The sequence below is a fragment of the Myxocyprinus asiaticus genome, chromosome 35, assembly GCF_019703515.2.
Source record: "Myxocyprinus asiaticus isolate MX2 ecotype Aquarium Trade chromosome 35, UBuf_Myxa_2, whole genome shotgun sequence".
In the NCBI taxonomy this organism is placed as follows: domain Eukaryota; kingdom Metazoa; phylum Chordata; class Actinopteri; order Cypriniformes; family Catostomidae; genus Myxocyprinus; species Myxocyprinus asiaticus.
Window position 1 is genome coordinate 19,873,645 of NC_059378.1, and position 13,011 is coordinate 19,886,655.

The 13,011-nt window shown below is 38.4% G+C and overlaps 1 protein-coding gene across 3 annotated transcripts in view; it reads right to left on the minus strand.

The window, feature by feature from the left end:
* The window catches only part of LOC127426529 (copine-5), a 202,651-nt gene that overhangs the window by 41,330 nt on the left and 148,310 nt on the right, over positions 1-13,011 (minus strand). For all 3 annotated transcript variants that reach the window (XM_051673391.1, XM_051673394.1, XM_051673392.1), the window contains 4 exons: positions 12,696-12,737; positions 12,349-12,424; positions 9,310-9,363; positions 7,964-8,025 (listed from right to left, as the gene is read on the minus strand). In XM_051673391.1, the coding sequence (XP_051529351.1) occupies positions 7,964-8,025; positions 9,310-9,363; positions 12,349-12,424; positions 12,696-12,737 (234 nt within the window). The remainder of the gene's footprint in view (positions 1-7,963; positions 8,026-9,309; positions 9,364-12,348; positions 12,425-12,695; positions 12,738-13,011) is intronic.

The window sequence follows — 13,011 nt, forward strand, 5'->3', positions numbered from 1 at the left end:
AGTATGTTAGCTCTGCCTGCTAAATTAGTCCCTTTGGCCCCATAAAGGATGACACACTTTCTTGTAGAAATGTTTATAACCTAATAAATAGGTCATAGCAGCATACATTACTGGTTGACCGGACAAAAGCAATTATTGTCAAATCTGTTATATTAAAGTACCCTAAATTAATATACCACAACATTAGCATAAAACACATTCTCGGGCAAACTCTTCATCGGACAGATACAGTACACTCAATGCCAAGTAATTAAGATGATGGACCACTTAAAAAGGAATAATAGTGTAATTTTCTAAATTCAAAAAATGTGTGCCACAGACAGCAATCTAGCATCAGCATACAGCATCCAAACCCTCCAAAAAGAAAAAAGACAATTAGAAATTCAGTGGAAAGATAGAACAACTAAAATGAAGGAAAAAACTGATAAAATCTTAATGAAAAGGAGAGAAAATTAAATTAACTTATAGAATCCCAAGCTAATACATAACTCATGCCCTTGTGTAGCCCAGAGAGCAATTATCCTCTTTATTAATTCATTAAAATAATTTTTTTTTCTCAGATCTCATTATGTATGCATCTCCACATCAAAAAACAATTCCCTCATTTTGGGAATCTAGGTGATTGTGGGAGTGTCACATGACCAGATTAAAGAATATGACCTTCTAGACCAAAACTTAGAAACACACTATTTATCTATGATTAACACTGTTTTTAATCATTTATGAGGAGCAAAATGAAACAGAAATTTTCATTTTGAATTTTTCTTTTCATAAACATGCCATTCCAAATTATAGGATATTAAAACATACTGGAGCAACTCATGAGCTACTTTCCGCAGTTTTTTGCTGTTGCTGTGGCGCCAGTTTCAGCCTCTGGCACAGGGGCATTTCCATGGCCCAGAAATTTAATAGACTGTGAGAAGGATCCCCTGCTTTAGGGGTTAGTGCACTACACCAGAGGTCTGCTGGGATGTGGTAAACAGAAGGACAAAAATCGATCTTTGGAGACGCAAATGTCACTACGTGTCGTCCTTTCATTTATCAGGTGAAGTGCAGAGGATGCCTGCAGTGCTGAGGGAGGTAGGGATGCCGTCCATAGAGACAGAAAATCCACCTGCATGTTGCAGAATGGGCTGGATAGTACATATAATGCTGGAAAGACTTCTACATCAGTGTCAGGGCTAGGACTTATAGCTAGAAACAAATCTTTAGCTTGTTATTTATCAGCCTTTTGATAAATATCTCAATATTTAAGTATTTATTCTGCAAAAAATTTTTTTTATCATTTTTACATGATCAAATTTGATGTTGCGACAGAGAATTCTGCTAGCTTTGCCTACTATTATTACTGTAGCTCATCTGACACAATGGCCTTCACAACTGACAATGCTGGAAGCACTGCTAAAAAGACCAGCATAACCAGCATGCAATTCCCATGATAGTGCTGGCTGGTTTAAGCTGGTTTGTGCTGGTGTGGTGCTGGCCTAGCAGGTGGACCAGCATAGCCATGGTTTTCAAAAGCAAAACCTAGCTGGTGAAGCTGGTTGACCAGCATGGTTTTTCTGATGATGCTGGATAAGATGGTTTAAAATCCTGGTGCAGACACCAGTACACCAGCATCCCATTCTGGGGGACCAGCACCCAAAACACAACATAAGCCGGTGGCCAGCAGTGCTGGTATTTTCATTTGGGAGGACTATTGGATCCATGTCTTGTTGTAGCCTGATACATCACAAACCATTATGCATTGAAAATATTCACTGCTTCCAAATGCGGTTGCATACATATTGCACTAGCACCACAATATGGCATGTTGAACATCCTCTTTTCTTTTGCTCTCTCTCTCGCACACACAAAATAGACTCTCACCCAGGCCAGCACAATCTCATTCAAGTTAATAGAAATGTCAAAAGTGGTCCTGCGTGGGATGCACAGGCTGGCCGGAGACTCCGAGCACATTATAACAGGTTATCTGCCACTCAGCCATGAGCACATCCACGCAGGTAAAGGTCACCGCTTAATCAGAACACACTCACTGCAACAAAGGTGAACCTCCACATAGCAAGTATTAGTTTTACTGGCCAAGACCCCTCGAAAGCCCCAATTATCTGTTTATATCCCTTTCTGCTTGGCTGCTGCACATGTGATTTAGGTCATAATCGATTTCTACATATGAGTCAACACAGTGCTGTCTGCCTTCTGATTGGCTATGATTTGATTGACTTTCTTCATGGAGGATCTAATATCAAACCAGAGCAGCTCAGCTCTGATGTTCTCCACATCTCTCTGTCTTTTACCCATGATTTCTATTTCTGTTCTATACCCAGTCACTTAGAGAGTAATATTTGTCAATAATGCAGAAGGCAAACAGGGCCTGGGTAGCTCAGCGTGTATTGACGCTGACTACCACCCCTGGAGTCGCGAGTTCGAATTCAGGGTGTGCTGAGTGACTCCAGACAGGTCTCCTAAGCAACCAAATTGGCCCGGTTGCTAGGGAAGGTAGAGTCACATGGGGTAATCTCCTCGTGGTCGTGATTAGTGGTTTTCGCTCTCAATGGGGCACGTGGTAAATTGTGCGTGGATCGCGGAGAGTAGCATCAGCCTCCACATGCGGAGTCTCCGCAGTGTCATGCACAACGAGCCACATGATAAGATGCATGGATTGACGGTCTCAGAAGTGGAGGCAACTGCCTCCCGGATTGAGGTGAGTAACCGCGCCACCACGAGAACCTACTAAGTAGTGGAAATTGGGCATTCCAAATTGGGAGAAAAGGGGATTAAAATAAATAAATAAAATAAAATAATGCAGAGGGTACCTCTTCCTAAGTGGCAATTTCTGGTTTTCATTTAGGTAAGGGCTTTAGGCAATCTATGGTCTGTCAGACCACTAAACAAGTTCACATGCTGCATACACTCTTAAACGCAATGTTGCAGCTTCATGAATACTCATGCGCACACAAACACTCTTGCTTTCTCCAAATTTCATTGTATTGTCAGCATGCGAGCATAAACCTGTGGGTGGTCTCCTGATGTTTACACAACCCACTGGCGGTACAACCTCTAACCCTATCAGGGCTGCCTGTGCACTCAGTCGAAACTGACAGGGATTCGCCAAAATGTCACTTTGCCTTAGGCTCAAAACTTCTGCCCCACTCTCTTCCCCAGATTTTTTAAACATTTCACTATATTTCTTCTACCCCAGTGGCCTTTATTATAACCACATTAGAAGACGTATTGTTTAGTCTATGTCTATGTCTGTTTAGTCTAACGACACTAAATTTAGTGTGCAGAATGGAGTGTCCTTCCATCCTTAGAACACTAAAGATGGCCACACTTACACATCCCTGCACACTTTAGCGTGGACTACCATCATCATTTAAAACTTTGGCATGTACAGTATTTCCCTCTAAAAACCACAATTTTCATTTTTCTTTGAGGTGAATAAAAGCAAATCAAAGTATAGATGATTGGCAAATGTGTCATGCACAACAACGTGAAATGAGAGAAAGTTAAAAAGAGCAGTATGAACTCTGTCAGTCCAACTGGATGGTTTAAATGGCAGAGATTCTTTTTCAGAAACGGAAAAGAAAATTTTAACATTTTAGAATAAATCCCTAACCCCAAGTATGAGCAATAATAATAGTTATGCTTTCCCTAGCACTAAACTAAAGTTTATTACTGAATTACATTAATTAATTTTAAATGCTGGTGTATAGCTTTTACAAATATACTGTTTATGACGAAACAGCAGATATGCTGCCACTGGTTTAGGCTTGCTGTGGTGAACGATAACATGGGTATTGCTTAGAAAAACCAAACAATTTCAAACATATGTGAGGAAAGTGTGACATTCAGTCAAACAGCTTTGGAGAGCTTCAAGCAGATTGATGCAAATAAATCACCCTGTCCTTTCTGTGAATTGTCAGACAGTTTAAGAGAACATCCACTCACTGCATGCTCCCGTGTAGCATGTGGTGACAGCCATTCCATGACTGTCATTTCATAAAATTCTTGGTGTTCTACTGCATCCTACACAATACAAAACCTGTAAGGTTGGGGATTGCGGTGTGCAAATTGCGTTCAGCACAGATTTTGTAGGCATGTTCACGTCATTTCCTGATCAGCATAATTCCTTTAGTGAATTTGGCGTGCACATAACAGTGTGTGCAATTCATTCTTAGTGAATTCCCCCCCAAAATGTGGCCGCACATTATAATATTAATCTGTATGTTCTTTACAGACTCCCATGGCTGATTTAAATACATTTTATTGCAATTTTTTACACTAAGTATGCACACTCTCGTAAGGAAACATCACTACCAATATTTTTCCGTACACCATGAAAACATTGCTCTGGGAACATTCTAACCTTGTTTGGGAGGATTCCATAAATCCTTTGGTTGTTCCCTGATCTTCTTTTGGAGGTAGTATTGCTTATCTTTGGATCTCTTTGGTGGCTGTGGTTTTTCATGTGATTTTGATGAATTTTTCATGCAAAATTTAAAGAATTAAATTATCTATTCTAGACTGTAAATTATCAGCCTGTTACCTTTAATATATGACTTTTGTGGAGAGGTATTCTCATAGGTTTCTTGTTTGTCTTTTATTTTGAAGTTATGCCCTTGTTTTCTGTTTCCCAGGTGTGTCTTGGGTGCTTCTCATTTCTGAAAATGTGCATCCTCATTTCCTTTCGTTGTTTCCTAACTCCTCCATCTTAGGAAACAAGGAAAGGATGAAAGGAAAGAAAACGAGGACAGAGGAATCGAAGCAAGACAGATTTGTAAAACGGAATGTCTTGCTCACTCACGCGCCATCTTAAAGCGCCGTCTCTGTGCAGCTGCATCACCTTAGAGTGCTTGCCGTTATGTTGTTGAAACTTGATTGATTGATATTTTCATAATAAAACCTAATAATTCAAGATGCACTGTTAAAGTATGTGACATTTATGGTTTTTTTAAACTGCAAAGGTGAAACATACATAAAAACTGTTGTGCCAGATGTAAAGGGAGAGGAGAAATTATGTGTGCATCACAACAGAAAAGTCATCCACATCGGATGCTCCTGTGCTTCCTCGCTCAAGACATGGCTTGACTGAATATTTTGTGCATCTTTGTGCCATCATGTCTTTGTCAGTTCTTGTCTTTGTGAGGCTGTAGTGTTTCTTGTTTCTTGTATTTAAATTTCAATTAAATGCTGCATTCATCTTGCTTCTCAGGTCTTTATCCTGAATCATTACAGGAGAACTGACCAAGTTATGGATCTAGCATCCGTGAAAGTCCTGTCTCTCCAGCAGGAAACTGACTCCATTAAGGAGTATGTTAAGATGTTTTGTGCTTTAGCTCACAGGCTAGACTGGGATTATATAGCCCTGACAGACAATTTTAAAATTGGTCTAAATGAGCCAATTAAATCATGTCTGTCAGGAAGCAAATGTGAACTCTCCTTGGTGGACTACATCGATTATGCTTTGAGGCTCAGCTTCTCCTTCTACACGGTTGGTTACAGCCAAACCCCCACTATGGCACTCAGTGCTCTCTCGCCGGAGGTGGCACCCAGCACTCTTTCGCCAGAGGGGGTGAGCTCGAGGAGGAGGAGAAGGAGGAGTTGGCTCCAGTGGTCCTGACCATGGAGGTTTCTCTGCTCCCTGCTGTGGAGGCCCGCTTCGCTCCCTGTTCCTGTGGTCCTGGAGGTTCCAGCAATGGAGGACCCTTTGTCGCCTGCTCTGGTTGTCTCGGAGGTCCCAGCGACGGAGGCCCCATCGCTCCCTACACTTGTGATCCCGGAGGTCCTCGCGATGGAGGCGGCTGCCCTCACTGCTGCAGCCCCCTTCTTTGAGGACAACCCTACTGCAACTTTCCGGAGGTGCTCGCCCATCTCTGCAATTCTCCTGATGATGTTTGCCATCACTGCAGCTCCCTCGGTCTCACCCAAGTCCCCCAGTGCCTTGACCTCACCAGAGTCCCCTAGTGCCTTAACCTTAAACCTCACTAGATTCCCCTTTTGTCTGGCCCTTGACCTCGCCAGAGTCCCCTGTTGCCTTGCCCTTTACCTTGTCAGAGTCCTCTGTTGCCTTGCACTTAACCTTTCCCTTGCCAGAATCCTCAGCCGCCTTGACCATACCCTTGCTCTCTTCTGACTCCTCTGGTGCGCCGGATCCACTGTGGTCTCCTGATCTGCCCACACCTCCATGGTCCCCTGGTCCATGGCCTCAACATGGGTTTTCACCGGCACCCCCGTGGTCTCCTGGCTGTCCACCGAATCCCCCGTAGTCTCCTGGTCATCCTCCAGCCCTGCCCTGGTCTCCTGGTTGCCTGCTGTCACCTCCTGATCCCCTGTAGTCTCCGCCCTCTCTAGATCCTACTGGTCTCCTGCTTCTTTAATATTGAAGTTATGCCCTTGTTTCCTGTTTTTCTTGTTGACTTTTTATAGGTGTGTCTTGTTACTAGTCTTGTTAACCTTGTAAGTCTTTGTTTATATATGCCCTAATGTTCTCTGTGTCTTTGTCAGTTCTTGTCCAAGTTGTAAGGCTGTAGTGTTTGTTGTGTTCTGGTTTCTTGAGTTTGATTTCAATTTCCAGTAAGAGCTGCACTTAGATCCTCATCTCGCTTCTCAGGACTTCAATCATTACAGGTATAACGTATGTTGGCTTACACACTATTAACATTTGTGTTGCAATACTTTATGTACTTTACAGAGCTATTCTACTGTATAAAGTACACAATGATCACACAAACATACATTATGTTGTGCATATTGCACTGTGTCTACAAAGATCTCTGCATATTGTGGTTTTAGTTACTTCCATATTTTGCATTATTCAATTAAGTAATATCTTCTACTTGATTCAAATGCATGATAAAATCAGAAGCTCGCAAATGCTTGATGAAATCCTCAGAAACAAGGTAAAATGTCACCATAGTGACGCTTATGTGATGTAAGGTTGTGCGACTGCACTGCATTTTAAGATTTTGCTGACCATTTAGTCTTGTTTGGTTTCAATTATGTTGAAGATTTGGCTTGATTTAAAAACAATTAACCTGATTTATCTACCTAGTCGCATTACAAAAACGTGACTATGGGTAAATTTTTCCAAAAGCCATTTAACATTACATTGTGTATGTATCGCTGCAGTTTCCAGGTGATATGTCCACTGAGTGACGCTTAAAACACTATGATTTTACTTTCATTAAAGTAAGATAAGAGAAGAAAATGATTAATTAATAATTACTTTAACTTTTGATCTGTTCCTCACACAATCATTTCAGAACACTTGAAACAAGTGTTCAAGTTGTATGAAAAGGTGGGGTTTGAGGGAAAATACAAGCATTTAACATTTTTAGTTAATTATTGAAATACAAATATTTCAATTTAGGTAAGTTTCCGTGTAGCTCTAGTGGTAGAGCATGACACTTGCAGTGCCAAGGTCATGAATTCAAGTCCCAAGTAGTACACAGCATGTACCTTAAATGAACTGTAAGTCATGTGAATGCATCAGAAAATGTCATTCTTTCCACTAAGGTTTTATTTTTTATTTAAATTGAATTTTTCAAATACACAAAGAGTTAGGTTAAGCTTAGGGGTAAGGTTTATTAAAATGTGCATTAATTTAATTAAAATTCACAAGAATTATCTATTTTGAGATATACTGTATTCTGCTTTTTAACCGTATTCGTGTAAAGCCTACTATTTTTTGGAGAAAAGAACTTGATTTTGGCACCATTCAGTGGACATTTTACCTGGAAACTGAATCAATGCATACAGCACTGCATGTTTTAACGCTTTGGCAAAAATATAGCTATAGTCACGTTTTTGTGATGAGACCAGGTTGTCTTTTTAAATAATGAATAACAGCAAGAAATTCACATGTATTTATAGAATATAGAAGTCATGTGACCCATCCTGTTGTTAATCTAGATTCACAGTATTCCAGCACATGTGCAGGAACGTTCCACTCCCTACTCACCCTCCTTTGATGTAATCGAGGAAAGTCGACTCTGATTCCACAGAAAACGACAGCAGTGTCACCTGCATCAAAAAGAGATAAAAAGAGACAAATTGTTTTCTACAAAACAAAAAGACAATAATATGAACATATTCTTATGCCACATGATGTTGCATGTCATAAACTGTTGTAACTTTCCTTGTTTCTGTTGATATGAATGAGGCAGTGAATGATGCGGGTGTTGGACCCTCAGGGATGAAATGTTCTCAGGATGAGCTCATAATACAGAGCAATAAGGAGACTTTGGCACTGTCATCAATCAAAGTAAAATGCTCATATCATATTATCTCTGCTGTGCAACAAATTCCTGCTTTCATATTCACTTCCATTTTCTCTGTCCACCCACACTCCCTCTCTCTTACATACACATACACAAATGTTCACTTTGGCATTACATTTGGTTTATTGTGTGCCTGCCTGAGTTTTTTCTTTTTTTTTTTCATTTAAACATCAATCCCACTATTTGTTGACTACAAAGAGATGTCATACAAGCACTTCAACACTACACTACCGGTCAAAAGTTTTGAAACACTTGACTGAAATGTTTCTCATGATCTTAAAAATCTTTTGATCTGAAGGCGTATGCTTAAATGTTTGAAATTAGTTTTGTAGACAAAAATATAACTCTGCCACCATATTAATTTATTTCATTATAAAGCTAAAATGTAATGAAAAAAAAAAAAAGTTTTTGAAATTGATGACTTGGACCAAATAATGAAGAAAAGCAGCCAATAAGTGCCCATCACTCCTTCAATACTGTTTAAAAAGCATCCCAGGGTGATACTTCAAGAAGTTGGTTGAGAAAATGTCAAGAGTACATGTCTGCAAATTCTAGGCAAATGGTGACTATGAAGATGTTAAAAAATAACACAGTTTTGATTTATTTTGGATTTTGTTTAGTCACAACATAATTCCCACAGTTCCATTTATGTTATTCCATAGTTTTAATGACTTTACTATTATTCAAAAATGTGAAAAAAATTATAATAAAGAATGAGTACGTGTTTCAAAACTTATGACCGGTAGTTTATGTTTTATAAGGACCTGTCAAAGGAAAACAGTGTCTCTGTGCCTCAAAAAAGAAAAGCTTGCTCTTGTGTTTTCAGCACTTGTTTTAATTAGCAGGGGTGTAAAAAGAGATACTAATACATGCAGGAAGACCATTGAAAGCTACTGTGCATGTCTTTGCTTTTCACGTCACATAATTAAACACAAGAAACCACTGTAATTAAAGGTTCTGCATGTGTTTGAACACGTTCACAATCGTAAAATTTGTTTAGTAAACTAATCTCACAGTCACCACTCACCGTGCCTGAATTTACATATTTTTTCTTCTTCATCTTCTTCTTTGGATTCACCACCTAGGAACAATCAGAAAATAATTTGGTTTAAATGGATAAAAACAGCCTTTTCCTCAGAGAATGGTGTGTCAGATACAAATCAATCTATGATATTCTCAATTATTTTTTGAGAAAAAAAATCAGTGCCGCCTCAATGCTTGGGTGCTGTGGTTGGTTTCCAGTATATTGCTATGTGGTTGCTAAGGTGTAAGGTGTGGTTGCTGCAGTGTTGGCCAAGTTGAAGGAGCCCACCCCCAAGGGTCTATGATTTTCTGGTCCCAAGATATGGCTCGAGTCCTTTCTTTAGTATAAATCTATGTTTTTTTTACCCAATTTATCATCCACCAAGTGAAAATCATAAGTCCAATCAATCACTTACAAAAGTAGTAGCTCATTTCTCCTCAATGAGCTGCATGATTTAAGGTATCATTCATATTCGTAGCATATCCATAGTTGAAGTATGAGCAATAGGCCTGTTTCATATTGCATCAAAGGCAATAAGTATTTTTTGGTGCCATATTAATAGGTTAGAGAATTCACACTGGATGCTTGAGCCACATGGTGCTGCGTAGGAAGAGTGTTTGGATGAATCTCAGTGAATTCAGAAAACAGCAGGCTGACTTTTCTTGAGCTAAACTTGAGCTGTCCTTACTAAATCATACACCAGAACTCAACCAAGGTAAATAAACACACTTGACATTTTTGTTTAAGTCTCAACCATACAACGTCAGCTCCCAAAGAGACACTATGAATGTTTCATAAGCCGTGATTGCACAGCTCCCAACAACATTTTCACACACCACTTGGATCACTGTTTCATCTGGCATGAAATATTTTGTGTTGTCAAACAAGAACACATTATACGTACAGTAGCGGGACAGGGAATGTTTGTGATATGAGACACAATCCTTTGGGTAGGGGATGTTAAATCACTGTAATAATTTACAATCCTTGGAACATGTTCATGCTAATCCCTATTTGCATGCTTCCCAAAAGGCGTAAATGGTTATAACATCCAAATAACAAAAAAGAGACGTGTGGATACCTGCTAAATTGGATAGGGACGAGAGTAGGAAAAAAATAAATAAATCAAAATTAAAGTTAAAAACAGAAAGAAAAAAAAAGTTATTTATGCATGGTATATTGTGCTATGTTGTGTTTCTCGGAAACATTAATTAGTAGAGAGTGGAGATCATAGGTTATTTATAAATAATCTGAAAAAATTAAAGGAATCGTCCATCCAAAAATGAAAACTCTCATCATTTCCTCACGCTCATGTCATTCCAAAAGCAAATGGCTTTCAACCGTCCATGGAACATAAAAGGTGCTATTTTGCATAAGGTCCTGGTTGCTTTTTCCAAAAGCACAAAAACAACAAAAAGCACCATAAAATTATCATAAATGTGCTTTATATAACCAGGTGCAATATACCTCTGAAGCAATATAATAGCTTTCCATTGTAGCTCTCAAATCTCATTCATGTTCACGTATATTCAAATATGGCAGTGGTTCTTGAGTGTTTCATGACCAATCATCACTGATATCAAATGTGCTGTGACATTGACACAGCTTGTTTTAATGTATGTAAATTGGATTTGAAAGCTACGATAGAGGGGAAGATTTCAGGAAATATTTTTTTTTTTCCTCACATGAAGCTATTGAATGTGTTCAGAAGATTTGGACCTTTCAAAGTGGTACATACAAGCTGTATGAACCACTTTATGGGGCTTCTGTGGTGCTGTTATTTTTTAAGCATGACAACCCCAGTACAGGTGTATTTTTTACTAACAAAAATTATTACTAAGATGAAAACAGTGAAAAATTAAAATGGGAATTAAAAAAATTAATTAATAAAACTAAAGTGAAACTATGATGTTTAAAGGCATGTTAATCTGGGGGAGGGGCTCTGGACAACACCACAATAAATCGCCACACGCAAATCGGTGAAGGAAAATGATGGTGCTGCCGTCTGTGAAACATTGCTAAAACAGCACGACAGAAATTAGAGCCTCATTTAGTTGACCTCAAACAAAACTTCTGCGAATATTTCATTCCATGAACTTCAGAAACTTTGGCAAAAAGTGACTACTGTGCAGGATGTCTGAAACAGGATGTGTGATTCCAGTGCACACAGCTAAAAAATGCTGCGGAGATGTCAGGTTGTTTACTGGCAAATTTATTGGCAATGTAACATTTATAGCACATTTCATTCATGTCAATAAGTGCTGACGTATGCTATGTTGTTGTGAATTTGAGAAATAAAACTTTTAACAAACTTTTATGGTATGATTTTGAGCATGACTAGTTTGAGATGATGTGTCATCGCAGGCAGATAATTTGGTAGGCTAAAACTTTACACTAAGGTTGTACTTGTTAACATTAGTAAATGCATCATACACAAACAAAGAACAATATTTTTATAGTATTTTTTTTATATTGGTGAATGTTAATGGTAGCATATACCATACATTACCATGACTTTTAAAGTCAAATATCTGCTAGTATAAATACAAATACAACCTTATTGTAAAGTGTTACAGATAATATGTTGTGGTGTTATATGGATAAAAACTAAAACTATGTAAAACTAAATAAAAAAATATATATATAAATGTTCAAACAATACAAACCAAATAAAAACTTTTATGCTCCTTTAAATTAAAACAAAACTGAAATTAAAAAAGCAAAACACAAAGCAAAATCAAATAAAAACTAGTGAAATTTTCAAAACTATAATAACCCTGCTCCAGATCCCAATCACTTTCATTGTATGAAAATGAGCAGCCAGGACATTCTGCAAAACAAATTATTTTATGTTCCACAGAAGAAAGAAAGGATTTGGAATGACATGAGATAAGCGTGAGTAAATTATTTTGAAAATAAAAAATCATTTTTACTTTTTGGTGAACTATCCCTTTAAGACATTCAATGTCTCTGAATATATAATATATGAAAAGTGCTTCATGTGCATTACCATACTATGCAGTGTTGTTGTTGACATCTCACCTCGTATATGTTGAACTGGCTCTGACCTCGGGCTAACTCTCTGTAGCTGGTGGTGAATTCACCGATGAAATCGTGGCTGGAATGTTGGAAGATGCACAAATGTATTACAGAAAATACTATGCATCACTCTTTAAAAAAAAAACTCTCCTTTTCTTTTGCTATTTCAATTTAAGAGACCTAAGACCCAAGGATTCAGAGGCACAAAAACTATATATGCAATGTACAGGGGTGCCATACAAAGGGGGCATATAAAAGGTATTATTTAAATTGTTTAGACAAGTGTTGTTCAGTTTTATTACTGTGGGTCTTTGAGGGTTAAACACATCAAAAGCCAATCATCAACTCACCTACCATCACGGTCCCAGTCATATACTTCAACTTTGATTGTTCTGGAAAACAAAACAAAAAGCAGGGGGGCATCCAGGTGTGTTTGAAAAATAATTGTATAACTCTCAATAACTTTACACAGCACTTTCAAACATAACAGTTAATGGTGACAAAAATCAGCCTTTCCCAGGCAATAATGAACCTTATGTGGTGTTGATTCAGGGGGATTACTCGGCTAATCACTTATGCGCAAGACTTTCATTGAACATATTTCAGCGCAATTTGATTGGTCTTTCGTTGCTAAAGCCTAAATTGAGTCATCAGTCACAATTAAAC